This window comes from Natator depressus, chromosome 7 (genome assembly GCF_965152275.1).
Source record: "Natator depressus isolate rNatDep1 chromosome 7, rNatDep2.hap1, whole genome shotgun sequence".
Classification (NCBI taxonomy): Eukaryota; Metazoa; Chordata; order Testudines; family Cheloniidae; genus Natator; species Natator depressus.
Genome location: NC_134240.1, coordinates 30,310,383 through 30,337,954, shown reverse-complemented (window position 1 = coordinate 30,337,954; position 27,572 = coordinate 30,310,383). Strand labels below are relative to the sequence as shown.

At 59.4% G+C, this 27,572-nt stretch overlaps 1 protein-coding gene across 1 annotated transcript; it reads left to right on the top strand.

The window, feature by feature from the left end:
• The first annotated feature begins 297 nt into the window (after positions 1-297).
• Positions 298-26,779, top strand: LOC141991301 (uncharacterized). The gene is made up of 27 exons (XM_074959611.1): positions 298-363; positions 1,047-1,192; positions 1,484-1,595; positions 2,077-2,146; positions 2,316-2,374; positions 4,891-4,974; positions 5,642-5,782; positions 6,083-6,225; positions 6,476-6,557; positions 6,719-6,877; positions 11,374-11,520; positions 13,285-13,423; positions 13,506-13,684; positions 14,314-14,454; positions 15,914-16,699; positions 16,962-17,086; positions 17,772-17,913; positions 18,019-18,162; positions 18,470-18,631; positions 20,856-21,133; positions 22,784-22,927; positions 23,145-23,331; positions 24,705-24,850; positions 25,011-25,106; positions 25,547-25,698; positions 25,919-26,197; positions 26,597-26,779. Exons 1-27 carry the CDS (start codon positions 298-300, stop codon positions 26,647-26,649), a joined length of 4,362 nt encoding a protein of 1,453 aa, XP_074815712.1. The 3' UTR covers positions 26,650-26,779.
• The last annotated feature ends 793 nt before the right edge of the window (positions 26,780-27,572 follow it).

The following is a 27,572-nucleotide window of genomic DNA, read 5'->3' as shown; positions in this document are numbered from 1 at the left end:
TTGGGAGAGGTCCCCAATTCCCCCCAAGCTGGGGGTGGGGAGAGACCTACCGGCAGCTTTCAGGGGTTTCCCTCCTCCCACCCACAGCAGGTCTGCTGTGGGTGCTGGTTTCCTGGCGTCCGTGCAGGCCCCCCCCCCCCCAGCCGCTCCCCACCCTCTGATTGCGGAAGTTCCTCTTTGCGCAGCGCGGAAAACCAGAGCAGGGGGAGCCTGGCTGGGGTGGGGGGGAGTGGACGCACCTGTGTGCAGGGGCCCTCTTTGTGGGACCCGCACCAACCACAGAGACCCAAGCAGAGGATGGATGGGGACGGGCGTGCCTTGGAGAGCCTGGGGGACTTTGTCTCAGGTCCCCTTGTCACATGGGTGAGTGTTGCTGGGAGAGGGGCGCTGTGTCTCTCTGGGGAGGGATGGGAGCCGTTTCCTGGGCAGAGCTGTGCCCCTCGGGGGAGCGGGAGCAATGCCCTTGCGGGGAGCTGTGCCGAGGCAGGGATAGAACCGTGCAGAATCCTGTCCTCCCACGCCCTGCTAAGCCACCCGCAATTGGGACACTGTACCTGCCCCTCTAGCAATGGGGTGGAGAGGGGGCTGGGGTGAGAAGGGAGGGGATCAGGGGTTGGGGGTTAAATGAGGTGAGGTGGGGGAAGCTGGAAAAGTTGGGGTGAATGGGTGCTTGGGGTGAGCTGGGGGGTTAGAAGTGAGTTGAGGGTTTGGGCTGAGGTGGGGGTGGTCTGTTGGGAGAGGGAGGAAGGACCCATCCCCAGGGCTGGTGTGGGGGAGGCTGGGGCCGGCCTGGACACCCTGGCCCTGACACCCTGGGCTGGGCCCGGCCTCCCACAGACAGCTTGGAAACGGGCGTGGGGGAGGGAAGCACATCCTGTGTGCACTGCGAGGGGCAGGGCAGGAGCCTCCATAGGACCCCTGGCTCGTAGGGGTGGGGACCTTGGGCCCGGGGGGAGGGTGAGCAGGGACCCCCTGGAGTGGGGGCACTGGCATCAGGCCCAGGTCAGGGAGGGGCAATAACAGCGCTGCCTGTCTCTGCTCCCCAGGTGCGGACGCTGGAGAACCTGGTGCCCCTGGGGTGGGTGCAGGACGAACCCCAAAGCCCCAGTGCCCCAGACAGGCAGGCGAGGGCCCGGGAGTATTTCCTGCACCTGGTAGATGGAGCTTTCCTCACCCAAGTCATGGGGCTGATGTGAGTGATGGGCAGTGAGGAAGGGGGAACGGAGGTGGGGCCCAGCTGGGAGGCAGTGGGGGGTTTGGGCTTTATTGTGGGGCTCAGCTGGCGGGCCATGAGGAGGGTCTGGGCTGTGTTGGTGGGACCAGCTGGGCAGGCAGTGGGGGACCTAGGCTGTGTTGGGAGGGCTTCTGGGCCGTGTTGGGGGGCCCAGCAGGGGAGCAATGGGGGGACTCTCAACTGTGCTTGAGGGGCCCAAATGGGGGGCCCAGGCTGTGTTGTACGGCCCATTCCTTTTATTCCCCTCAGCAGAGACCCGACCCCTTGGCGTGCCCGGCCACCCCAGAGCCAGCAGGGCGACGAGAGGCTGCGACTCCAGACCCTGCATGCCCTGCTGCGGCAGCTTCGTGCTTTCTACCAGGTGGGGGTGCTGAGATGGGGGGGCAGCACGCCCAGGGAGTGAACCTCTGTCCCCTGGGGCGTGGAGTGGCTGGGGGTCTGAGGAGCACGCTTGGGTCTGCCTCACCCCCTTCTGCCTGCCTACACTTGTGCTCTCATATGTGCACGCTTGTGTCTCTGCCGGCAGTGCACTTTCACACGCTCGCATTTGCACACTTGTGTCTGTGCACACTCATGCTCTCGTGTTTGTGGGTCTGCTGCCCCAGCTACGTGCACAGGGAGCTGTTCCTCTCTCACCTCTGTAATGTGCAATCCACAGGGGCAGGCAGGAAGGGGAAGTGGTCAGCGTCTGTGCAGCTCCTGACACACAGCTGAGGGAGTCACTCACCCAACAGTGACACCCAGGGAGCTCCTCCAGGGGGTATGGGACAGACGCAGGGGGAATCCCCCTCCCAGTAGTCAAAGCTTCTTGACACCCAACCTCTGATCTTTGACCTTTGCAGGATGATCTGCAGCAGCTGATTCTAATGACTCCCCCTAATGTGCAGCTTCTCGCCAGAGACCCCCTGACAGGTAACTGTTTGGAGGGGCAGTACCGGACTCAATGGGCCCATAGGTCTGGTCCTTTCTGAGGAGCTGGAGAGGTGGGATACTGGGGGGGATGGGCCCAGGGTCTAATCCCCTGGAGGAGGGGAAGGGGTCTGTCTCTGGCTGTATTCAATCTTCCCTCCCACTGTCTTAGAGCAGGGCATCGAGGAGATGCGGAAGCTGCTGCTGCTGCTGCTGGGGGCTGCCGTGCAGGTACGTGGAGGGTATAGGGGTAGGGGAGTGACCCCCGCCAGGGAGGAGGGTCTGTGCAGCCAGCATTACCTGGTGTCTCCCTGTGCCCCCCAGTAGCGCCTCTGGCTGGCTGGGACGTAGAGCAGTCTTCAATGGGGACTATGGGTTAATGCAAATTTCCTCCCAGGATTAGGGGTATCATGGATTTCAAGGCCAGAAGAGCCCACTGTGATCATTCAGTCTGGCCTCCTGTCTAGCACAGGCCAGAGGCTGGCCCTGAAACAATTCCTGGTTGAACTTACCTAGCAGATCTTACAGAATAACATCCAGTCATGGTCAGGGCCTGCCCTCAACCAAATGTTGCCCCAGGCGAGGAGCAACTTCGCCCTCCATTTGTTAAACTTTTGGGTGCCACTAGTACTCCTTTTCTTTTTGCGAATACAGACAAACACGGCTGCTACTCTGAAAACCTGTTATTTTTTACTGCATTTGTAGCCCATTTAATGACTTTTATGCACGATTTTCATGCATGATTTATCCCTGTCATATAAGAGGATCAGTTTGCACACTAGGATCTGTAAAGCTGTATTTATTCATGCCATATATAAGCAAATAAAAAATAATAATTTCTTCTAAATTTACAGTAGCTTTTTAATTTTAAGAATAACTGAAATGTACTAACATCAAGAAATTGAACTGTGCCCCAACATTGGGAGGACCAGTATTAAATAGGGTTCCAGCAGGTGACAGCCTTAGAATTTTAACCCTCGCCCTTTAGTTCAAAAGGTCACTTTTCTTGCCTTCATTTGTCCAAACCTTTCTTTGATGGACACTCAAGTAGTGTCAACGAGTGAGCAAAAAAACCTCCCTCTTGCATTTTTCTTCTGAGTTTCCCATCACCTCATCTCTGCCCTCATAACCAGACTGTCACTTCTTCTAATGAATACGAGTTTTCTTGAAGACAGGCTCAACTCCTAAGTTTTCTGCCATTTCTTTGGCAGCAGTGATGGCATCTTCAAATCCATTGTCTCTGTCGGCCACGACGAAATCAAGGCAGATTCTTGTCAAAGTAGTAGCAATGTCCATCGACTGAGTTTGCAATGCCTTGCTTACAACGTTTGCTTGGAACAGGATATTGTGCCAAACTACAGTTGAGACCAGCAATTGGAAGTCAGTGATCTGGTTTGCCAGGCTTTGCTCCTCGTGTCAGATTCCAGCCTTGGCTTTACTCAACTGCACCAGTTCCGTGAGGGTGTTGTAAACCTCAGTCACTTGGTACCTCGCTGGCCTTACTCTGTCAATGCGGCTCTCTCAGAGAATGTCACTTAGCAGCTTCACGGTCAGATTTGTAACATTGTCTGTGAGGATCTTCCACCTGATAGTTGGTGCTGAAAAGAGGACATATATCCTTTGCAGTGCTCCAAAGAGAGAGACTGAATCTAAAGAAGATGACACTGCATCTGACACAACCAGGTTGAACCACAAGGCACAAAGAAAGCTCTTGGATTCAGTGCAAGGATCCTTGCGTGGACACCACAGTTTCTTCCCTTCACCTTCGTGCTGTTGTCACAATATCACAGCTGGATTCTGACTTCACTTCAGTTCCTTCTTATATCTCAGACTGACTGACTGGTAAACCCTGCCCCTTGTACGCCCACGAGGGCAGGGCTGACAGCATTCTTGGAGGGTCGAGGAAAATGAATCCACAGACAGAATACCTGAAACATTTTACTTCAAACATTCTATTTTCCCTTTTGTCGCTAACAAAAAAACCAGCCCCCCAAGCCCGGTGCCTCCCAAGCCCAGCACCCTAGGCAGTCGCCTGCCCCTAAATCAGGCCCTGGTTGTGGTTTAAACATTGTCAGTGATGGAGAATCCACCATAGCCCTTGGCAAGTTGTCCCCATAGTTAATTCCCCTCACTGGCACAAATTTACACCTTATTTCCAGTCTGAATTTGTCCAGCTTCAGTTTCCTGCCACTGGACCATGTTAGACCTTTGGCTGCTAGGTTGAAGAGCCCTTTATTAAATATGTGTTCCCGATGTAGGTACCTCTAGGCTGGGATCAAGTCACCTGTCAACCTTCTCTTTGTTAAGCTGAATAGATTGAACTCCTTGAGTCTCTCACTATGGCATGTTTACTAGTCCCTTAATCGTTCTCATAGCTCTTCTCTGAGCCCTCTCCAGGTTTTTAACATCCTTCTGGAATTGTTAGCACCTAATCTTGAGGCAGGAGTCCAGTAGCGGTCCCACTAGGGCATCCCGCGGTGAGGGGGAAACGTGGGGCTCAGGTCCATAGCAGCCCTCAGAGGCATCCTGAGAAAGAAAGAGAGACTGACAGACGCTGACAGCTGTCTCTTTGTCACCCCACATCCCTCCACTCTCTGTGCCTCCTCCCCTTCCTTGAACTCCTCCCACTCTATGCTGCCTCTCTTCCCCTGCACCTCATCCCTCCACCCCCCTCCCATGCACCCCCTCCCCTGCTCATCCCCCTGCACCTCACCCTCTGTGCTGCCCCATACCCGCTCCCTCCACAGTGTGAGCGGAAGGCAGAGATCATTGAACGGATCCAGGGGCTGGACATCGAGACCCAGACTGCGCTGGCCAGTGCCATCCAGGAGGTAAGAACACCCACCGTGGGCACGACCTTTTCTTCTGATCCTTGTGGCTAGGTCCCCCCACCTGATCCCCAAGGGACAGTCACCAGGTGGCACCCCATCGGGCAGCACCAGGCTGCACTTGCCCAGATGCAGGGGCTTGAGGGATAATGGGGGAGCTGTAGACAGGGAGGCTGTAGCACTTGGGCAAGGGGCTGGCCTTGGCAAGACTGCTGTGCGAAGAGCTGCTGTGTAAGGGCTGTGAGGTGTGGGCCTGTGAGAGCTGTGGGAAGGGGAGGCCATGTGAGGAGCTGGCGTGCGAGTGGAGGCCATGAGGAATGTGTCGGGGCAGACGTGTGATGGGAGGCCGTGTGAGGAGCTGACGTGCAAGGGGAGGCCATGTGAGGAGCTGGCATGTGAGGGGAGGCTGTGTGAGGAGATGGCGTGCGAGGGGAGGCCATGTTAGGAGCTGACATGCAAGGAGAGTCCATGTGAGGAGCTGGCGTGCAAGGGGAGGCCATGAGGCATATGCAGAGGCGGACATGTGAGGGGAGACCTGTGAGGGGAGGCTATGTGAGGAGCTGATGTGCGAGGGAATGCTGTATGAGGAGCTGACGTGCGAGGGGAGGCCATGAGGCATGTGCCAGGGGCAGGCGTGCAGGGCTTGTGACATGTTGCTCTTGTGTTGCAGGTGACACAGGACCCAGGGGTGGTGCTGAGCCTGCAGTGGGGGGCGCTGGCTGAGCTGCACCCCCTGGAGCTGACACGGGTCCTGCAGGATCTGTCCTCCCGGCTGCGGGGCCTGGTGCAGGAACGGGATGCAAGTGCGGAGGTGAGGGGGGCCCTCAGGCACATTCCTGCCACTCTCAGCCCTCCCTGTGCTCCTCCCCCCACTGCAGCCCTCCACCTCTCTGGGGGTTTTCCCATCCACTGCTCCCTGGGTTCCCCCGGCCCCCCGAGGCTCTGATACCCCTTCCCCCTCATGCAGTCTCCTTGAGCTCTCCCCATCCCTCTGCCCCCCTCAAATCCCCCTTGTGCTGCCTCCCACTCTCCCCTCCCCCTTCCGCTGTTCCCTGGACATTTCCCACCCCCACCCATTCTTCCCACCCCATGTAACCCAGCTGTCTTGCAGAGGCTGTGGGAGCTGCAGCAGGAGCGAGAGTTGTCGTCCCCCCATGGCCCGCTGCCCCCTGAGGGGCCCTGGGACAATCGCCAGCAGCTCAGGGTGCAACTGGCTGACGCCCGGGGCCAGGCTCGGCGCCTGCGCCAGGAACTGTGAGTTGGGGGGGGCACTGATGGGGTGGTTCTGGGATGGGAGGGCAGTGGGTGTAGGTCCTAGGGGCATTAGGGGGACAAGAGGGGGATCCTGAGATGGGGGGGTTCTAGTGAGGAGGGGTCCTAAAGGGGATTGGGAATAGGTGTGAGGGATGTACCTGGGGATCCCAGTGTGTGTGTGTGGGGAGGCCGTGGGGGTATCCCTGATGTGCCCTCCTGGGGGCTCTGATCTCCTTTCCCCCCCACCCAGGGAGGAGAAGACCGAGGAGCTGCTGGATCAGCACCAGGAGCTGCAGGAGCTGGAGGCCGAGCTGAGGAGGCTGCGACAGGAGGTACCAACACCCCCCTGCCCAATGCCCTGGTCCCTGACCTTGTTCCTCCCCCGCCGCCCCAGTGCCCTGGGCCCTGACCCTGTTCCCCCGACTCTGTGCCCTGACCCTGTTCTCCCCACCCTCAATGCCCCAGGCTCTAACCTAGCGCCTCTTCCCCCCAGCACCGGGCGGTGGCGGGGGAGGCGCGCCTGGCGGGCCTGTACCGGGATGAGCTGGATGCCATGCGGGAGAAGGCGGCCCGGGCTGAGCGCCTGCAGGGGGAGCTCTCGGCCCTGAGGGAGCGACTGCCTGCCTTGGAGCGGTGCCGGGGGAAGCTGGAGGTGAGGGGGCATGGGGTGGAGGAGGCACAGGGGATGTGGGGTGTGTCATGGATCCGCAGGATCAGGGCTATGCCCCCAGCTTTGGAACAGTCTCTTGGAGGAACCCCACTCCACTCTCCCTTCAGGGCAGGCCGCCTGCTGAGACTGACCCTCTGGGGCTCCAGCCCCTCTGCCCCATGCTGTGAAGAGTCCAGCTGAGACAGGCTCCTGGTGGAGACTTGCTCACTGTGAAGGGGCTAATGCAGTGACACCAAACCACACAGAGAAAGGAAAGTAATGCCTAGTGCCATGTGGTCAGCCCAGAGCCCAGCCAGGCTGCAGCCACGCTCTCTGACTTCCTCCTTAGTCAGTCCCAGGGGAGAGCACCCAGCTCGTCTCCCCCACCCCCCCAGTCCTCTGGGCACCAGCTGGGGTCTCTGGAAATCCAGAGTCACGAGTTTGTCTTGTCTCTCTGGCCCCTCTGTTGATTGGGTGAGTTTCAACCAGTTCTTTAACAGCTCTTCACAGGGAGGTGAGACACGCCCCTCATCACCATGTCTCTAGTCTGCCCTGAGAGCAAACTTAATCCCTCCTCCGCCAACTTTGGAACAGAGAGGGGAAATTGAGGCACACATAGGATTCATAAAAAATACCACAAAAATTCCTAGTTTGTCACAAAGGCGGTGGGGGGCTCTGGGTTAGTGGGGGTGATAGTGAGGGGCTAGTGGGGACCAGCGGGGGGGGGGAATGGGGCAGTACTTCTTGTCAGGAGGAGTCGGGGGATGGAGAGCTGTAAGGGGCTCAGGAGGCCAGTGTGGGTTTCTCAGCAGGAGGAGTGGGGGAGGGAGACAGAGGGGGTCTGTGTGACAGTTCTTCGGGTACCCAGGACTGTGAATCACCTTGTTACCCCCTGCCTCTAGCGAGAGGGAGTCTTGCCCAGCTGGGTGTCAGCTCCCTACCCCCACCAGCCTGTCAGGCCCCACGCACTCTCCTCTGGGCTGTGCCTGTCTTTGCCTTGCAGGGTAACTATAGGTGCACCCCAGTCCTTCCTCTGTGATACCCCGCCCGATGCTGGCTACTCACAGAAATCCCAGCTCCTCTGCCCCCAAAGGAGCAGTGCACCCCAGCTGACTAGTTTTACTTTAAATCACTGCTCCTGTAAACCTCACACTTATAATAAAACCCAGGTAGGTTTTGTTAAGCAAGAGCAGAGATCCCACCAGAAATGAGAGGGAAGGAAACAAATAGTTACAATACAAAACAAAATCATAAAATGCTCACGAACCCTTTCCTAGCTAATGAAGTAGGTCTCCCCCCTGACCCCCATCCCCCCAACCCCCAAAAAAGTTCAGTCTGTTGCAGAGCTGGCTGGCCTCACAGGAACCAGGATCCAAACTTTCATGAGAAACACCCCAATCCATCAGATGTTTCCTCTGTGAATAGAAAAGGAGTACTTGTGGCACCTTAGAGACTAACAAATTTATTTGAGCATAAGCTTTCGTGAGCTACAGCTCACTTCATCGGATGCATGTAGTGGAAAATACAGTGGGGAGATTTGATATACACAGAGAAGATGAAACAATGGGTGTTACCATACAGACTGTAACAAGAGTGATCAGGTAAGGTGAGCTATTACCAGCAGGAGAGCGGGGAGGGACGGGACGGGGACCTTTTGTAGTGATAATCAAGGTGGGCCATTTCCAGCAGTTGACAAGAACTGAGGAACAGTAGAGGGGGAACAGTAGAGGGGGAAATAAATATGGGGAAATAGTTTTACTTTGTGTAATGACACATCCACTCCCAGTTTTTATTCAAGCCTAAGTTAATTGCATCCAGTTTGCAAATTAATTCCAATTCAGCAGTCTCTCGTTGGAGTCTGGTTTTGAAGTTTTTTTGTTGAAGTATTGCCACTTTTAGGTCTGTAATTGAGTGACCAAAGAGATTGAAGTGTTCTCCAATTGGTTTTTGAATGTTATAATTCTTGACGTCTGATTTGTGTCCATTTATTCTTTTATGTAGAGACTGTCCAGTTTGGCCAATGTAAATGGCAAAGGGGCATTGCCGGCACATGATGGCATATATCACGTTGGTAGATGCGCAGGTGAACGAGCCTCTGATAGTGTGGCTGATGTGATTAGGCCCTATGATGGTGTCCCCTGAATAGATATGTGGACACAGTTGGCAACGGGCTTTGTTGCAAAGATAGGTTCCTGGGTTAGTGGTTTTGTTGTGTGGTGTGTGGTGAGTATTTGCTTCAGGTTGGGGGGCTGTCCGTAAGCAAGGACTGGCCTGTCTCCCAAGATCTGTGAGAGTGATGGGTCATCCTTCAGGATAGGTTGTAGATCCTTGATGATGCGTTGGAGAGGTTTTAGTTGGGGGCTGAAGGTGATGGCTAGTTCTGTTATTTTCTTTGTTGGGCCTGTCCTGTAGTAAGTAACTTCTGGGTACTCTTCTGGCTCTGGCAATCTGTTTTTTCACTTCAGCAGGTGGGTATTGTAGTTGTAAGAATGCTTGATAGAGATCTTGTAGGTGTTTGTCTCTGTCTGAGGGGTTGGAGCAAATGCGGTTATATTGTAGAGCTTGGCTGTAGACAATGGATCATGTGGTGTGGTCTGGATGAAAGCTGGAGGCATGTAGGTAAGTACAGCGGTCAGTAGGTTTCCGGTATAGGGTGGTGTTTATGTGACCATCGCTTATTAGCACCGTAGCGTCCAGGAAGTGGATCTCTTGTGTGGACTGGTCCAGGCTGAGGTTGATGGTGGGATGGAAATTGTTGAAATCATGGTGGAATTCCTCAAGGGCTTCTTTTCCATGGGTCCAGATGATGAAGATGTCATCAATGTAGCACAAGTAGAGTAGGGGCATTAGGGGACGAGAGCTGAGGAAGCGTTGTTCTAAGTCAGCCATAAAAATGTTGGCATACCGTGGGGCCATGCGGGTACCCATAGCAGTGCCGCTGATTTGAAGGTATACATTGTCCCCAAACGTGAAATAGTTATGGGTAAGGACAAAGTCACAAAGTTCAGCCACCAGGTTTGCTGTGACATTATCGGGGACACTGTTCCTGACGGCTTGTAGTCCATCTTTGTGTGGAATGTTGGTGTAGAGGGCTTCTACATCCATAGTGGCCAGGATGGTGTTTTCAGGAAGTCAGTGGTGTCTCGAAGGTAGCTGGGAGTGCTGGTAGCGTAGGGCCTGAGGAGGGAGTCTATATAGCCAGACAATCCTGCTGTCAGGGTGTCAATGCCTGAGATGATGGGGTGTCCAGGATTTCCAGGTTTATGGATCTTGGGTAGCAGATAGAATACACCTGGTCGGAGTTCTAGGGGTGTGTCTGTGCAGATTTGTTCTTGTGCTTTTTCAGGGAGTGTCTTGAGCAAATGCTGTAGTTTCTTTTGGTAACTCTCAGTGGGATCAGAGGGTAATGGCTTGTAGAAAGTGGTGTTGGAGAGCTGCCTAGCAGCCTCTTGTTCATATTCCGACCTATTCATGATGACAACAGCACCTCCTTTGTCAGTCTTTTTGATTATGATGTCAGAGTTGTTTCTGAGGCTATGGATGGCATTGTGTTCTGCACAGCTGAGGTTATGGGGCAAGTGATGCTGCTTTTCCACAATTTCTGCCCGTGCACGTCGGCGGAAGCAATATATGTAGAAGTCCAGTCTGCTGTTTTGACCTTCAGGAGGAGTCCACCTAGAATCCTTCTTTTTGTAGCGTTGGTAGGAAGGTCTCTGTGGGTTAGTATGTTGTTCAGAGGTGTGTTGGAAATATTCCTTGAGTCAGAGACGTCGAAAATAGAATTCTAGGTCATTATAGAACTGTATCATGTTCGTGGGGGTGGAAGGGCAGGAGGAGAGGCCCTGAGATAGGACAGATTCTTCTGCTGGGCTAAGAGTATAGTTGGATAGATTAACAATATTGCTGGGTGGGTTCAGGGAACCACTGTTGTGGCCCCTTGTGGCATGTAGTAGTTTAGATAGTTTAGTGTCCTTTTTCTTTTGTAGAGAATCAAAGTGTGTGTTGTCTAGTTTTAGTAAAGTCCAGCCACGAGGAAGTGTGTGTGGAAGGTTGTTTTTTTATGAGAGTATCCAGTTTTGAGAGCTCATCCTTAATTTTTCCCTGTTTGCTGTAGAGGATGTTGATCAGGTGGTTCTGCAGTTTCTTTGAGAGCGTGTGGCACAAGCTGTCAGCATACTCTGTGTGGTATGTAGATTGTAAAGGATGGCTCCAGGGCACCTCTCCCTATTCTGTGTGATACTGAAACAGTCTTGTCTCTATTCCTAGATAGGGCCGTCCCTGTCTGTTGTAATGGTCTGTCTTTGCCTCCAAGTGGTTTCCGTTGTTTGCAGTTGGCTCTGATGGTTTTCTATTGCTAGACTTGGAGGAGCTGAGGGACGGAGGGGGACTGTGTGGTGGTCAATGAATCTTGGGGGGGCTCTGATGGGGCCCTGTCCCTGACAGGAGGAGGTGTGGGCCAGGGGATCTCGGGAGCTCTGACCGGGCTCTCTCCCTGGCAGGAGGAGCGGGCCTTCTCCCAGGCCCTGCTGGACAGCAAGGCCCAGCTGGAGGGGCAGCTGGAATCTGCCCGCGCCCGAGCCCAGCACCTGTCCCAGTTCGAGAAGGAGAATCTACTGCTGCGGAGTCAATTAGATCAAGTTGAGGAGGTGAGACCCCCAACGGGCCCCCTGCACCCTCTCCACAGTGCCCCCTACGGCCCCCTGTGCACACAGCCTCTCCTGTTACCAGGCTAAATGCTCACTGCCCCTCGCTGGGCTTTCCCCAAGTGACCCCCACAGGTGCCAGCTGGGATCCCGTGATTCACCCCTCTCAGAGCAGCTCCTGGGGACAGCCACGGGTCAGCCAGCAGGTCTCTGTGTCTCATTCAGGCCGTCAGCCTTGTCCCTGGCAGTCTGGCCGGCCTCTCCCAGCTCACCCAAACCTCTCCCTGCTCTAGAGACTTGTGAGGGGGAGGTCAGGGCTCCTTTGACACCAGGCTTAGCCTTGGTAAGAGGAACACTCCCCAGGCCAGCCGGGGGAACTGGTCCCCATTGCCATTGTTCCCATCACTCCTTTGAAGCTGGTACCTGAGAGGCTCTTTTCTGTGGCTCAGTTTGCCCTGCCCTGCTCTGTTCTAGCTCTGTGCACTCGAGCAGGCAGCAAGGCACAAGAGAAACCCAGTGACCCAGAGCCCTCAGAATAAATGCTGCAGACCTTTTCCCCAGTCTGTCACACACCCCACGGCACCCCTGCTGGGCTGGAGTAGCAGGGACCTTCCCCCACAAGCAGTGCTCCTGCCCTGCTCTTTACAGTGCCTGCTGCTGGGAGAAGCCGGGCTGGAGTAGCTCTCCCCACACCTAGTGCTCCTGACCCTCCCTATGGTGCCCCTTGTAGGACTCTCTCAGAAGTGTAGGGCAGCCCCTATGTTAACAGTCTCTGTGTCATGGATTCACAGGGTCTGGTCTATGTCCCAGCCTTTAACCTGTCTCCTGGGGGTACCCCTCTATTGTGCTGGACCCCAGGGATCTATACTGTTCTGCAGGGGCAGGCCTGTGGCCTCCAGGACTCCAAAACTGGGCCTTTGGGCTCCAGCTACCCCTGTGTCCCTCCGTGGCTCCCTGCAGCGAGTCCAGCTGAGCTGTCCTCCCGCAAGAGACTTTTCCCCCATCAGGGCGCAATGCTCCTTAGGCTTGGCCTCCACTGAAAAGCTAACTCGACCCAGCGGCGTGGCTCAGGGCACCCCCCTGAGAGACACAGTGAAGCCGAGCTAACTCCTAGCGTAGACAGCGCTAGGTCACTGGGAGAATTCTTTTGCTGATCTAGCTACCACCTCTTGGGGAGGTGAATTAACTAATGGGACGGGAGAGTCCCTCCGCTCGCTCGGCAGGGTCCACTCTGAAGCGCTGCAGCTGTGCCACTGAAATGTGTCAAGTGTGGACAAGACCTCAGTCAGCAACGGCAGCAACACCAGGCGACTGGTTCAAAACCTTCATTCATCACCTGGTCAGAAGTCTTGGGGTTAGCGTGAGAGAGGCCGGCTCTGGACAGAGTTCCCGCTTTGCTGGGCCCCGGCCCCTGCTTCCCCTGAGCTCCATCTGCCCTCTCCTTGTCCCCTTTATCTGCCAGGGCCAGGGGCACCGCCATGTGGCTGTGAACCCCGCTCTTCCTCACCCTGCTTCCCGACACCTCTCGTCTTTGCTCTCCGACAGCCCTGCCACGCTCCCTCAGCTGCCTCTGCAGCCTGGAGTCTGCTGTCTCTGGGGGTCTGCTGATGCAGCCCAGCCTGGACCCAGACCCTCGTGCCTCCTGTTCCATGCCAGGAGAAGCATTGTAGCCCCTCTGCAACCAGTGGGCAACAGTACCAAGGCCGAGGGGGAGACGTAATAAGGCTATTACAGAAAACTCCCGCATGGGTCACTCTCTGCCCCCAGGAGCAGGAGCGGGAGCGTCAGCGGCTGGAGGAGCTGCAGCAGGAGAAGGTGTTGCTGGAGGGGGAGCTGAGGCAGAATCTGGGGGTGCCCCAGCACCTGTCCTGGGAAGAGGAGCAGGAGCCCAGTGAGGCTCCCAATGGTGAGTGCCTCCTTCTCCCCTTTCCCCCAGGCCCCCCAGCTGCCCCCTCCCGGCTCACTGATGTGACACTGTCTCTCCCCAGACCCTGCTGAGACTCCCAAGTCCCTGAGCTACGAGGTGACCGAGGTGACATCCAGCCGCCTGCTAGCGCTGGAGCGGGAGAACCAGGAGCTGCGCCGGAGGCTGCAGGAGGCACTAGAGGCCCCGGGAGAACCCAGGAGTCCGGGCCTTGAGCAGAAGAATAAGGCCCTCAGCAAAGAGGTGAGGGAGATGGGGCTCCTAGAAGAGAATTCAAGGCCCTGTCTGTCCCACCTCTCAGCCAGCCAGTCCCCCGGCCCTGGGGCTGGATTGGAGCTGGCACCCCCCAGAAGGGAAAGACCCTGTGTCCCATTCCTTAACCAGGGGCTATCTGGTGAGGAGTCGAGTATGTGTCGGGGGGGTGTCTCCATGTTGTTTTTTGGGGATAGGAAGGGTTGTGTGTGCGGGGAAAGGCTGTATGTGGGGATTTGAAGGGTGGGATCTCTCTTTGGGGAAGCCTTGTGGAGGGGTCTGTGTGTTGGGGAAGGATAGAGGGGGGAGTCTGCTGGGTTTTAGCGGAAGGGTGGTCTCTGGGGGGGCTGTGAGTTGGAGAGGGTGGAGGAAGAGGCATCTGTGGAGGAGGCTGTGGTGCGGGGGACGGGGATAGGTTGTTTCTGTGGGGGAGTGATGGGAGATGGGGTGTTTCTGTGGAGGGGTCAGTGGAAGGGGGGAGGGGTGCCTTGGCACGGGGGGGGTCTGTGTGTTGGGGTACAGGGAGAGAGGGTGTCTCCATGGGAGGTGTCTGTGGGGTGAGGGGAGGGCTGTCTCTGTGCCAGCCCAGTCCCCCCTCAACCTCCAGTTGCCTGGCACAGGTGCAGCGGCTGGGGGCAGAGCTGGAAGCCCAGCGGGCCCGGAGCTGCCAGGAGCGGGAGGAGCTGAGTGCCGCCCTGCTGGGGGAGAAGGAGCAGCTGGAGCGGGAGCTGCACAGCTTGCAGGAGCAGCGGCACTGCCAGGTGGGGCATGGTGCCCGGCTGGGAGGGCAGGGCATGGTGTGCAAGGGATTGTCATTTGGGGCAGTAGAGGGGCACTGCAGGGAAGGCAACAGGCCCTGGCGTGCCCCTAGCGTGGTGCCCCCACATGGCTGCAGGCAGCATGAAAGGGTCAGTCCCATTGCCTGGAGCCTGAGTGGCTGGAGGAGTGGGTGGGCAGGGTGGGAATCCCATCACCCTGCTGCCAGCCTGTCTTCCACTGGAGGAGACCAATGCCATGGCAGAGCATGGAGACAGGGGATTGGCTGCAGGTTGTCACAGATTGACAGGGCTGTTACACCCCAGCCTTTACACAGTCTCCCAGCAGTGCCAGTGACCCCTTTAGTGCACCAGACCCCAGAGCAGCCATGCAGCCACAGCAACTCCAGGTCTGGGCCTTTGGGTGTCAGCCCCCCTGCTCCGCCCGTGAGTTCCCCCCACCAGTGCAACTGCGACCAGACTGCCATGGAGACTCTTCCTTCTCCGGGAGTGATGCGCCCAGAGAGGATCTGCAACGAGGTCGGGCAGCCTGGCCAGGCCAAGGGAGCATTGATTAGTCACCTGGGATCCAGCATCGCCGGGTCCTCAGGCCGGCCTGGGAGCCCAGGCTTCCGCCAGAGCCCATGTTAGTGGGAGCCAGGACCCCAGCATGTCCTGCTGTCCTGAGACCCAGCTTTGCTCTCTGCCCCTTCAGGGAACTGCGACACTGCAGTCATGGGGGGTGATTGCTGCTTGTGCAGACCTAGTGGAGCTAGCTTCAATCTAGCTGGCTTGGACCCCAGAGCAGTGAAGCTGCAGGAGCATGGGCTAGCGCCCGAGTAATGACCAGGGTTTCAGGCAGGTGTGGGCAGTTGTCTGGTCTGGAAGCAGAGAACACCAGCCATGCCTCGCCCCCTTTCCCCTCAGGAATAGCAACACCAAGCCTGTGGGTGCAGAGTCCTACACAGGGATCATAACCCTATTACCAAAACTGCCCTCCTTTGGGTGGGGCTGGCTTATATGGCTTAGGCCAGGAGGACACATGGGTAGGCAGGAGGCTCAAAGGCAGCCTGGACCCCTGGGGATCAGCCTGGGGCAGGGCCCTCCTCTTGAGTTCCCACCACAAGGGGCTGGAGGCACCCTGGGCTGGTGGAGGCAATAGAGGGCATCCCTCAGTACATCCAGTTGCTATGCTATTGCTGGAGGCGGGCTAGGGCACAGGGCAGCTTGGGGGGCAGTGAATCCTCACAGGCCTGCTGAATTGTCCCTGGTACCAATGCCAGGTTTGTCTCTGTCCAGATCAGATGCAATCCTGCGTCATGCCTGGGGGCAGCATTTATGTGGGGGGTTGATTCCTGCCTTCCTAGGCATTGGGCAAGGGAACCAAGGGGGGCTCAGGCACGTGGCTATGGATTTGGGAATCTAGGGTGCCCCTGACCAGCTCTGTTCCCCGTCCCCCCAGCAGGAGTCTCTGCAGAGCCAGGGGGACCCAGGCGCCTGGGCCCAGGAGCAGCAGGAGGCACTGGCAGAGAGTGGGCGCCGGCTGTGCCAGGTAGAGGAGCAGGCATCCAGCCTGCAGGAGGCATTGCGCCGGCTGGAGGCCACTCACGCCAAGGCCCTGGAGGGGCTGACAGCCTCCCAGGAGGCCCGGGGGTGCCTGGAGCAGGAGTTGCTGAGACTGCGGCAGGAGCTGGAGCAGCAGCGCCTGGAGGCCCTGCTTCTGGGGCAGCTGGAGGCCGAGGCCCAGGCGCTGGAGAAGGAGCGGGAGGCGTTGCGGGCAGAGTTGAGCCAAGCCGAGCGGGAGCTGGTGGAGACCCGGGGCAATCTGGAGGCGGAGCGGCAGCGGGCTGGGCGCCAGGCTGAACAGGCGCGGGAGGCCGCGGAGGAGTTACGGGCGTCCGAGCGCGAGCTGGGCACCCTGCAGCGCGGGCTGGAGCAACACAAGGCGGCCCTGACCCAGCTGGAGGGCGAGCGAGGGGCGCTGGAGGCGGTGCTGAGCCAGGCCGAGAGAGAGCGCCGGGCACTGGACAAGGAGACCCGGCGTCTGCGGGCCCAGACCCAGGCCCAAGAGGAAGCACTGGCAGAACAGGGCCGCCGGGCCGCCCAGCTGGAGGCCCAGAGCCGGCTGCAGGCGCTGGAGTTGGGCGGGCTGAGAGAGAGAGTGCAGCGGCTGCGGGAGCTGGAGCAGGAGAGCAAGGGGCTGCGGGAGCAGCTGGCAGCTGAGCGCAAGGCCGCAGCCGCTCTGCAGGAGGTGATGGGGGCATCAGGGGCAGGGAGCGCCAGGGCTGTAAGGAGCAGGAGTGGGAGTGGGGGGAGCTCCTGGCTACTCCCCCCTGGCCTCTCCCAGCAGGGGGCACTGTGGGGAGCAGGGCTGTGGGGGGCACCCTGCAGGTGACAGGGAATGGGGATGGAAGCCCGCCCCAGTGGTCAGGGTCCTGGTTGGGGTAGTGGAGGCAGGAAGGGGGGGCCACGGGTGCCCCACTCAGTTCTCAGAGTTTTGCTTGTTCCTGCAGGAGCTGCTGGGCGAGAAGGTGAAGGGGCAGGAGCGGGAGGCTGACCTGGTGCGGCTGCGGGAGCAGCTGGAGCGGAGGGAGGAGGAGCAGCGCCTCCTGGAGGAGCAGCAGGGCACCCAGCAGAGGTAGGCATCTGCAGGAGGCCCATACCCACACTTGGGGTGTACTGGGTGGTGGGGCAGGGATCTTGGGAAACGAGAGACAAGATGGTTGGGGGGCAGGGATCTTGGGGAATGGAGGGGGTGGGTGAATAGGTGTCTTGGGGGGATAGACAGGTGAGGTTTGGGGGACAAGGGTCTGGGGGGCTGGGCAGAGGGATTATGGGGAGGGGGCTGTATAGGGGGCAGGGGATAGGGACAGGAGGGATGGGGGGGCAGGGATCTCAGGGAGGGGGTGGCTGGTCATGGGGGCTAGGAGGCAAGGATTTCAGGGAGGGGGAGGCTGGTCGTGGGGGAGGCTGCGGGGCAGGGATCTCAGGGAGGGGGCGACTGGTAGTGGGGGCTTGGGGGGCAGGGATCTCAGGGATGGGGTGGCTAGTCATGGGGGCTGGGGGGCAGGGATCTCGGGGAGGGGGCGGCTGGTCATGGGGAAGCTGGGGGGCAGGGATCTCGGGGAGGGGGCGGCTGGTCATGGGGGAGCTGGGGGGCAGGGATCTTGGGGAGGCGGCGGCTGGTCGTGTGGGAGCTGGGGGGCAGGGATCCTGAGGAGGGGGCAGCTGGTCGTGGGGGAGCTGGGGGGCAGGGATCTCAGGGAGGGGCTGGCGCAGTTTCCAGGGGCTCCTGGGTCTAATGTGCCCCCCTCTCGTCCTAGCCAATACCAGAGCCTGGAGCAGCGGCTGGAGTCGTCCTTCAAGGAGATGCTGGCTCTGAAGGAGGAGAAGATCGGCGCCCTCCGCAGCCGGGTGGAGGAACTGCTCACCCTCAATCAGCACCTGGGGAAAGAGCTGTGCCAGGTGAGACACCACCCCCAGCGCCCTCTGCTGGGAGAGGCCGGGGCTGCAGTAGTCATGAGCTCCCTCCTGCTCCCTTTCATTCCCTCCCTTGTTCTCTATGTCCAGGTGAAGAGTAGCCCTGGGGCCCACCCGCCCGAGGCTCTGGGGGCCGTGGAGCAGGGCCAGGGGGACCCCGAGCCGACGCTGGGGCTTCGGGCTGAGCTGGAGAGTGACACCCTGAGCAAGCATCTCATCGAGGTGGAGCGCAGTGTAAGTCCAGCACAGGGGGTGTATGGGGGGGCCTTTCCTTTGGGGTGGGGCGGGATGGGGGCTGGAATCTGGTGCTCTCTGGTTCCCTCTGCCTTTGGGGTGAGGCAGGGAAGGGGGCTGAGATGGGAGGCCCCTCAGGGAGTCTGGGCAGGGCTGGCAGATGGAGGGAAGGGACTGTGCCCCTTGATAGACTCTGTGGCGCTATGGATTCCTGTCCCCTCCCCTCAGCAGGGGCAGAGATTGTGGGGCTGGAGGCTCCTGAGGGGAGCTGGGGACCCCCCATCACTTGCTGATGCTTCCCCCACAGAACGCGGCGCTGCTGGCAGAGAAAGAGGCTCTGATGGGGCGGCTGGGGCAGCTGGAGTCGCAGCTGGGCGCCCTGCAGGGGGAGCTGCTGAGCCTGCAGGGGCAGAGCGGAGGCCTGCGGGAGGAGAGTGGGCGGCTGCAGGCCCAGTGTGGGGCCCTCCAGGTGAGACAGTCCATCTGAACCTCCCAACCCACCATTGTCCCTCTCACACAGCCCACTGTGGGGCCCTCCAGGTGAGACAGCCCATCTGAACCTCCCGACCCCCCGTTGTCCCTCTCACACAGCCCAGTGTGGGTCCCTCCATTGAGTCAGAGTTTAAGGCCAGAAGGGACCCCCAGATCATCTAGTCTGACAAGTCATCCCAAATAAACCCAACCAGAGCCCTCAGGAGCCCTTCCTGTTGTGAGCCCCAGGCAGAGAACAGGGGAGGCTGAGGGACCCCCAGTACCCTGCACTGGCAGGGAATCGCTGCAATGAGCCATGCCCAGCTGATCCCAGCAGGCGACCCATGCTGCATGGGGAGGTGAAAACATCCCAAGGTCCCTGCCAATCTGACCTGGGGGAAATTCCTTCACAGCCCCCAGTCTGGTGATCAGCTGGACCCTGAGCATCTGGGCAAGACCCACCAGCGAGGCAGCTAGATAAAAGCTTCTCTGGACCAGCTCAGAGCCTGGCCCACCCTGCCTGGTGTCCCGTCTCCACTTGCAGCAGATCTCAGATATTTCAGAGGATAATGAAAAAAACAAACCAACCCAGAATTACTTTTGGTGAAAAAAAAAAACCCTTCCTGACCGTTCAGGTGCCCGGCTGAAGCCCTGAAGCATAATTAGGAACATAAGACATAAACCAGGAGTGACCCGCAGGGCTGCCGAGCCCTGACCCCCTCCGCCATAAACAACCCCTTCGTGTAACCCCACTCACAAATGTCTCAAGCTGTGTCTTAAGACTAGCTGGGTGTTTTGCCCCCCACAATTCCTCTGGGGAGGCTGTTATAGAACCTCCCTCCTCTGATGGGTAGAAACCTTCTCATTGCCAGCCTCTGGGTATGGCTGTACCACAGGCTATCCTAGCATAGGTCTGCCAGCACAGCCTCCGAGGGCAGACTCAGCCTGCATTGACAGCAGGGGCTTTCTGTCGGAATAGGAACATCGCCTCCCTGAACAATGGGAGCTGTGTCAATGGAAGCCCTCTTCTGTCCCCAGCGCTGTCTGCACTGGGGGGTGGGGGGGAAAGGGGGTGTCACATCTGACTGATGTTGATAGAACTTTTCTGTGTAGACCAGGCCTCCTTTGATTCCTGGCCAGTTTGTCCCCATTTGTTCTTGTGCCAATATTCTCCTTTAGCTTCAGTAGCTTTTCTCCCTCCCTGGGGTTAAACCCACCTGGTGTATTTATAGAGAGCAACCAGATCCCCTCTCAGCCTTTGCCTGGCCAGGCTAAACAGGCTGAGCTCGCTCAGACTCCTCTCGTAAGATCAGTTCTCCGCTCCCCTGATCAGCCTGAGAGCCCTTCTCTGCACCGGGCCAGTTTGGATCCCTTGTTCCTGAACACAGGTGACAAGAACTGCACATGGTGTTCCCGCTGAGCTCTTCCCAGTGCCCCGCCCAGGGGCATTAATGCTTCCCTATCACCCCTGGAAATCCCGCACCGGATCCAGCCTAGGATCGCATTGGCCTTTTTTGTGGCTCATGGCATCCTCGATCAACCCATACCCTGGGGCTTCTCTTGCCTTCTGTTGCTTTCAGAAGATGAGCCCCCAGTCTAGAGGAAATATTAGACCCTAGTGGCATGACCTTGCATTTTATACAATTTCATCCCATGTCTGTCACTCTGGCCCCCAAGGTTTATCCAGTTCTTTCTGTGTAACATTTCGCTCCTCTGTATGGCCGATAGCTCCCAACTCTGTTGTCCTCAGCAGGCTTCGTTCACACCCGTCCTTTGGGCTAAGGTCATTAATGAAAATATTAAACGGGATCGGGATCAGGCCCAAGATTGATCCTTGATTCCCTGGCAATTTCCCTCCTGTCTGCAGCTCAGCCTTCTGTACAGCCTGTCATCTTCTCTCCTTTAGCCAGGTCCCTGGGGAGACACCGGCCCTCTGAATTCCCCTGTCCCCCACCCCCCTTACCCCCAGATCCAGTGTGGGGCCCTCCAGGTAAGATACTAACCCCCTAAACGCCACTGTCCCACAAGCAGGCCCAGTGTGGAGCCCCCAGGTGAGACACTGCGCCCCCGGATGCCCCTTGTTCCCCCAAGCCCTCCTGCCCCAACCCCAGATCCAGTGCGGGACCCTCCAGGTGAGATATTGGCTCCCCCTCCCGCTCCCCTGCATGGTCTCTCTTGTCCTTCCCCCACCCCGTGTCTCTCATTGCCCCCTCCCCTGGCAGGTGGAGCAGGCGGCGCTGCGCTCCCAGAAGGCAGCCCTGGAGGCCCGGGCGTCGGAGCTGCGGGAGCGACTGGCAGGGCTGGAGGCTGAGGTGCGGGCGGCCCGGCAGGAGAGGGACGAGTGGCGCGGGCGCCACGAAGGGCTGGTGCGCAACCATGACAAGCTGGCGCTGCTGCATGAGCGCCAGGGTGCTGAGCTGGAGGGGCTGCTGGGCAAGCAGGCTGGCCTCAAGGGGGCCCTGCGGGCACTGGAGCAGGAGCACCGAGAGCTGCAGGACAGGTAACTGGAAGGGGCTGGGGGGCACCAGGCCAGGGAACCCCCCAGGGCAGGAGTCAGGGGCACATGGCTGTGACAGGCTAGGTAACCCCAGGGGCAAGGGGAGCTGCAGGGCCAGGAAAGCCTGGGGAGGAGCGGCTGAGAGTGCACAAGGAGGCAGCAGGCCAGTTAACCCTACGGGAGGCGTCTCAGATCTCTGGGGGGTCTGGTCCCTCAGCCTATCTACAGCCCCTCTGGGAGGAGCTCTGTTATGTGCCAGATCCTGGGCTTAGCATTTCACCAGGCCGAGTCCACAGCTCGACATGCCGAGGGCTGGGGCTCCTGGATCCAGCACCCCTGTGGCTCTCCAGCCAGTCCCACTGAGTTCAGAGGAGCTTTACCCTGCCAGGGAGCCAGGCACCCGGGGGGGATATGCAGCGACCCAGCTCAGCCTGTTCCAAGCAAGGTTTATTAATCCCCTGGAATCCAGCATTACAGAGCCCCTGGTGGGATGGAGAAGCCCAGCTTAACCCAGAGAGCCTGGGAACAGCCTGGCTGGGCCCTCCCCTCTCAGCACGGGGAGGACTTGCTCGGGCGGATTAGCTGCTGAGACGTACTGGTGACTGCACTGATCGCAGATCTCTGCGACTGGGGGTGAAGTATGGAACTGTCGGGGGAGCTCCGCAGGGGTCCCCCATCGAACGCCAAAGGGGCTGGGAGCCCACCCAGGAGGTTTGGACTCGGGCTGCTCTACACTTAAAAATGAGATGGACCCAACCGCTAGGAAAAGTTCAGGTCTGTGAAAAATGTCATGCCCTGAGCACTGGAGTTAGGTCGCCCCCACCCCCGGCGTAGACACGGCAAGTCAATGGAAGAAAGTTTCCTTCGGCCTAGCTACCGCCTCTTGGCGAGGTGGATTAATGACAGCACCGAAAAACCCTTCTGTGGATGTAGGAAGTACCACAGCCCGGCACTGCAACAGCACAGCTGTAGTGTAGACGTGGCCTGAGCGAGGTTGGCCTGGTTAACCCCCTCTGCAGACACAGCGGGGCTGAGAGAAGAAGTCTGTCGCTACCGCCTCTTGAGGGGTGGACGTACTGCAGCGATGGAAACACCTTCCCGACTCCTGGTGTGCTCCCAGCTGGAGTGTGCAGCCTGCCCTGGCTCGCGGCGGTCCCTATTGCTTCTCTGAGGCCCTCCGGGTATCTGGGTCGATTACATCCGCTTTTGGATCACGTACCTGGCTTAGCCCAGACAGGCCTAGGTGGCTCACAACTGTCCCTTCTCCCTCTGCCTTAAAGAACTGGCCACTCACTAGGCGGGAAGGTTTAAATACCAAGTCAGTGGGGAAATGAGTCACTCGTGTCATACAACTCTAACAGTAATTCCTACATTTGTCACGGCAGGTAACCCTGGAAGAGGGATTGGGGGGCACAATGGGGTGGCAAGCCAGTTAACCCCAACGGGGATGGGGCCCGGGGAGCTGCGGGGCAGGTGAATGCAGGGTGTCATGGGGGGCATCCTGTGGGGGTAAGTGAATGTGGGGGCAGCAGGGCAGGTGACTGTGGAGGGGACACCGGGCAGGGCTGCAAGGCAGGTAACCATGGTGGAGTAGCAGGGGTTAGTGAGGCAACCTCCTGGGGGGGTCTCTCACCCCTTTCTCTCCCCCTCCAGGCAGAGCCATCTGGTGGCACAGCAGGCCGGGCTGGAGCAGCGGGAGACAGCCCTGCGGGGGGAGCGGGAGCGGCTGGAGGGGGCTGAGCGGGAACACCGGCAGCTGGGGGAACAGCACGCCCGGCTGCAGGACGAGCATGCACGGTAACCATGGGGGGGACCGGGATATGGGAGACAGGGGAGGCCTGCACATTGGGGTGGGTGGTGAGATGGGATGGGGGGGTCCCTAGCATATGGGGGCAGTGGGAAGGACTGGGATGTGGGGGTAGTGGGAAGTCTGTAGGTTGTGGGGGGAGTGGGAGATGGGGGCAGTGCGTGGGCTTCCCCTCGGAGTCCCCCATTGACCCCTCGCCCTGCGCAGGGTGCAGGCGGTGCTGGCAGCGGCCGAGCGAGCGCAGGAGGAGCAGCAAGGGGAGCTGCGGGGCCTGCGGGGCCGGCTGACGGGACTGCAGCTGGAGCAGGCGCGGCTGGAGGCTGAGGGCACCGCCCTGCGGGAGCAGAACCACCAGCTGGAGGTGGCGCTGGGCCGGATCGGAGACCAGTGTGAGGTGCGCAACCCTCAAGCCTGCCTGCGGTACCCCCGCTCCCCAGCCTGAACCCCCCACTGTAGGTCCCCCCAGAAACCAGAGCGAGGTGTGCAGCCCCCAACCCTGCCTGCGGTACCCCTGCCCCCCCCCCACTGGGGAGCAGAGCAAGGTGTGGAACCCACTACCCCCAATTCCACCCCTGGTACCTCCCAGCCCCATTCCGCCAGCCTGAACCCCCCCATTGTATCCTACCCAGAGACTAGTGCAAGATGTGCAACCCCTGACCTCCCCCAACCCCGTCCCCCAGTCTGACCCCACCAAGAACACACACACTGCCCGATACCTTTTTCTTCCCAGCCCAGCTTTCCCCCACTACGCTCCCCGTTGGAGACCCATGCAGACCCCCTGATACCTCCAGACCCCCACCCCGGTAGCCACCTGCCGCAGATCCACAGCCCCGGCGCTCTAAAACAGTCTCTGGGAGGACCCCTTCAGTGTGTCAGCTCCCGAGGGTCACACTCTCACTAGGGCAGGGCTCTTGGCTTCACCACCTCCTGGGGTCAAACCTTGGAGCCTTCAGCACCCCTGGGTCACGCTGCAAGCTCCCTTCAGCGAGTCCACCTGAACTGGGCACCTGAGGGAGACTTACACACCCGAAGGGAGCAGTGAACCCCCGACTTCCTTAACCTGGAGTCCCTCAGCCAGCGCCGTCACAGCAGGAGGGTTTATTAGGTGCGTGGAACACAGCCTAGAAAGTCCTTCCTTAACACAGAGAACGTAAAGTTACAACCAAGACCTTCTGGGACTGTCCAGAGCCCTCTGCCCCCCCTCTTTAGTCACAATCACCCACACTTAACAACCCCACCTGGCCCCTCCCCAGTCCTTTGTCCTCTTTCCTGGCAACCATTGTCACTGGCCCTCCTTAGTCCTTCTTCCTTCAGCTGGTCACACCTGCTGGCTTCCTAAGGAGGGGGGGGCCATCCATGGTTGTTAGTCGCCAGATGCCAGATGTCCAGCCAATTGGACTGGTCTTTGTCTGCTGGGACTCTCCATGGGCATTGGGCCCAGACCCCAGGCATCAGACACGCCTATATCTCTGGGTCTCTGCAAGGAGTAAACCATCTTTTCCTTCCATCTAGTTAATCAGGCACCACATAGGGGAAACTGAGGCACGCACACTATTCATCCCAACGATTGTGAAAAATTCGCACTCCATCACACCACCCACAGCCCAGCTCCCCCTGCTCCAAGCAAACAATGGGAGCTGGTCCTCCCCATTGAACCCCCTGATCAGAGAGTGCTTTCCCCATTCTGCACCTCCAGCCCCACTCCCTCTGTGAGGGGGAGCCCAGAGGGGCATGGCCTGTCCTATTCATAACTCTGCTGCCCCCCAGCTCCTGGCCCAGCTGAAGGGGAACCAGGAGGAGGAGAACCGACACCTGCTGCAGGAGATCCAGAAACTGAGCCAGGAGAACCGCACCCTGCTGGAGCGCAGCATGGAGAGCCGGGAGCAGTATCACTCGGAGCAGCGCCAGCACCTGTGAGTGCCCCCCTTGGGCCAGTGCGGGAGGTGTGCAGGAAGGGGGCAGATTGGTGAGGCTGGCTGGGGGTGTCGGGGGCGCAGGGCAGTCTGGCTGTGGAGTACAGCGGGCAGGGAGGTCACCCCCAGATTCAGATGCTGTCCTGTGCTCACCCCCCAGGGATAAGCTGAACGAGCTGCGCCGGGAGAAACAGAAGCTGGTGGAGAAGATAATGGACCAGTACCGAGTGCTGGAGCCAGCGCTGCCCAAGAGCAAGTGAGTGTGTCCACCCCCCAGGGCTGACCCCAGCCACAGACCCTGCAGGGGCCAGCCCTAGCCAAGGGAATCTCCTAGGGCTAGCCACGGACCCTCCCGCTGCCATGGACTTCCACACCTGCCCCCTCGCCCGGGAACCTTCTCTGCCACCCTGGGCCCCCCATCCCCTGAAACAGACTGAGCCACCAACCCTCCAAAGCTGGCCCCAGCCAGGGGACCCCCCCCTTTTCCTCAAACTAGGGATATACCTCCCAGAGCCTAGGACTCCCCGCCCCAGGGCCAGCCTGAGCCAGGGACCCTCCCTGACAGTTGACCTGAGTGCCCCTGCATGGGTCAATGTTGGGGGGGTGGAATCTCCCAGGATGCGTGTGGGGGACTGGCCTAGGCCCCCCAGCTCCTGCCCGGAAGCATGAGACCCTCCTGCTCCCTCCACCCCGCAGGAAGAGCGGCAACTGGATTGCGGACAAGATGAAGAAGCTGATGAAGCCGCGGCGCGAGCCCTCCCGGGAACAGCAGCGCCCCCTGGCTGAGGGGGCCAATAGCATTGAGAACCTGCCGGGACTTGGGCAGGATGGACGCGCACCTGATGGGGGTGAGTGTCCAGGACCCTCCACCTCGTGGAGTGTGGGGAGGAGAGATCAGGACAGGGGATGGGACCCAGGCATCCGGGATGGCCCCTCAGTGCTCCCAGCCCCTAGGGGTGGGGGAAAACCAGGCCAGGGATGGGAGCCAGGCATCCGGGATGGCAATGCAAGGTGCTCCCACGCAGGACTCACCATCCCCTGCCCCACTAAGCCCAGCTTTGCCCACAGACTCCGGCGCCCCTGCTTCGCCTGTGCCCCTGCGCAAGGCCAGCAGCATGCTGAGCCTGCCCGACACCCAGAGGGTGAACCTGCGGCTAAATCGGCGCAAGCTGAGCTCCCGCGTCCTGGTCAGCGAGTCCTTCGGGCCTGGGGACGCCACCCCCCGGCAGCGCTTCCGCCAGCGCCAGCGCCCCCTGGCCTTCCTGGGGGGCTCCCACGAGGAGGCTGCTGCCTCCTGGGAGGCCCAGGAGGGGCAGAGACTCCCCAGTGCTGGCAGTGAGGAGAGAGGTGAGGTGTCATCCCTGGATGTGGGGATACAGAGAGAGATTGTGGGGGCAGGGACTGGGGAAGACTTTACTCCAGATATCGGGTGTTGTCCCTAAGTTATGGGGGCATCCCCCAGATGGGGGCAGGGACTGGGGGGCATCATCTTTGGATAAGAGGGGACATTGGGGGTGTCACCCCCAGATGGGGGGCAGGGACTGGTTGGGGGTGTCACTCCCAGATGGGGGGGCAGAGAGATTCTCCCCCAACAACCAGAAGGGAGGGGGGAGGAAGAGTGGGGGTCAGGGAGGGGATCTCCTCTGGAGTGGGGGGGGTCCAGTTGGAGCACGGCAGGGGATCCAGAGAGCTGAGATCAACTGGGGGCTTAGGGCAGGTGTAACTGGGGGTCCTGTCTCTGCCCAGGGCTACTGCAAGGGAAGGAGAAGGCACCGCTCTCGCCCCAGCTCAGTCAGTGAGCCCAGCTCAGCCCCGCCTGGATGGCAGCGACGCAGGGAACCGAACCAGGAAGGGGTCCTGCTACAGCCCCAGCTCCCAGGATCCTTCAGCAACATGCCAGGGGCACAGAGAATTGGCTCTGCCCCCCCACCCCCCATCTCAGCCCCTTATCCCTACCACCCCACAGGGACTCCTGCCCTGACACTGGCTCAGGATTTGTATTGTTTTTCTATAATTTATTAGAAATAAAATGTATTATTTATCGTCCCATCTGCTGCTGTCATTCCACCCCGCCCCACATCACGCCCGCTCCCACCCCTTCACTCGCCCCCACGCCTCCTCCATTTCCTCCCCTTGCCCCTCCCCACCGCCTCGCCCATTCTCCCCCGCTTCCCCCAGGCACTGATGGGAAGGAAGGGGTTTCCTCCCAGCCCTCCCCCACATCACTCTTGCGCCACCAGTTCCTTCTGCTCTCATGGTTACACCACTTTCACAACCACAGTCCAGGAGCCCTTTCTGCCCCCTTCAACTCTGCACCCCCCGCTGTGCACCACCTCCCCACTGCACCACCTCCCCACTGCATCCTCCCACACCCCCACTGCACCCCCTGCTCTGCACCACCTCCCCACTGCATCCTCCCACACCCTCACTGTACCTCCTGCTCTGCACCACCTCCCCACTGCATCCTCCCACATCCCCACTGCACCCCCTGCTCTGCACCACCTCCCCACTGCATCCTCCCAGCTCCCCACTCCACCCCTACTCTGCACCACCTCCCCACTGCATCCTCCCTCCTCTCCACTGCACACCCTGCTCTGCACCACCTCCCCTCTGCACCACCTCCCCACTGCACCCCCTGCCTTGCACCATGTTCCCCACCTCCCCTCTGCACTTCAAGCTCTGCACCACCTCCCCCACCTCCCAACTGCATCCTCCACCTCCC

Coding starts and splice junctions, on each gene's coding strand:
- LOC141991301 (XM_074959611.1), top strand. CDS start 298: ATGGATGGGGACGGGCGTGCCTTGGAGAGCCTGGGGGACTTTGTCTCA. Junction 6,878..11,373: donor GGTGCCGGGGGAAGCTGGAG/GTGAGGGGGCAT, acceptor TCTCCCTGGCAG/GAGGAGCGGGCCTTCTCCCA. Junction 26,198..26,596: donor TGCTGGCAGTGAGGAGAGAG/GTGAGGTGTCAT, acceptor GTCTCTGCCCAG/GGCTACTGCAAGGGAAGGAG.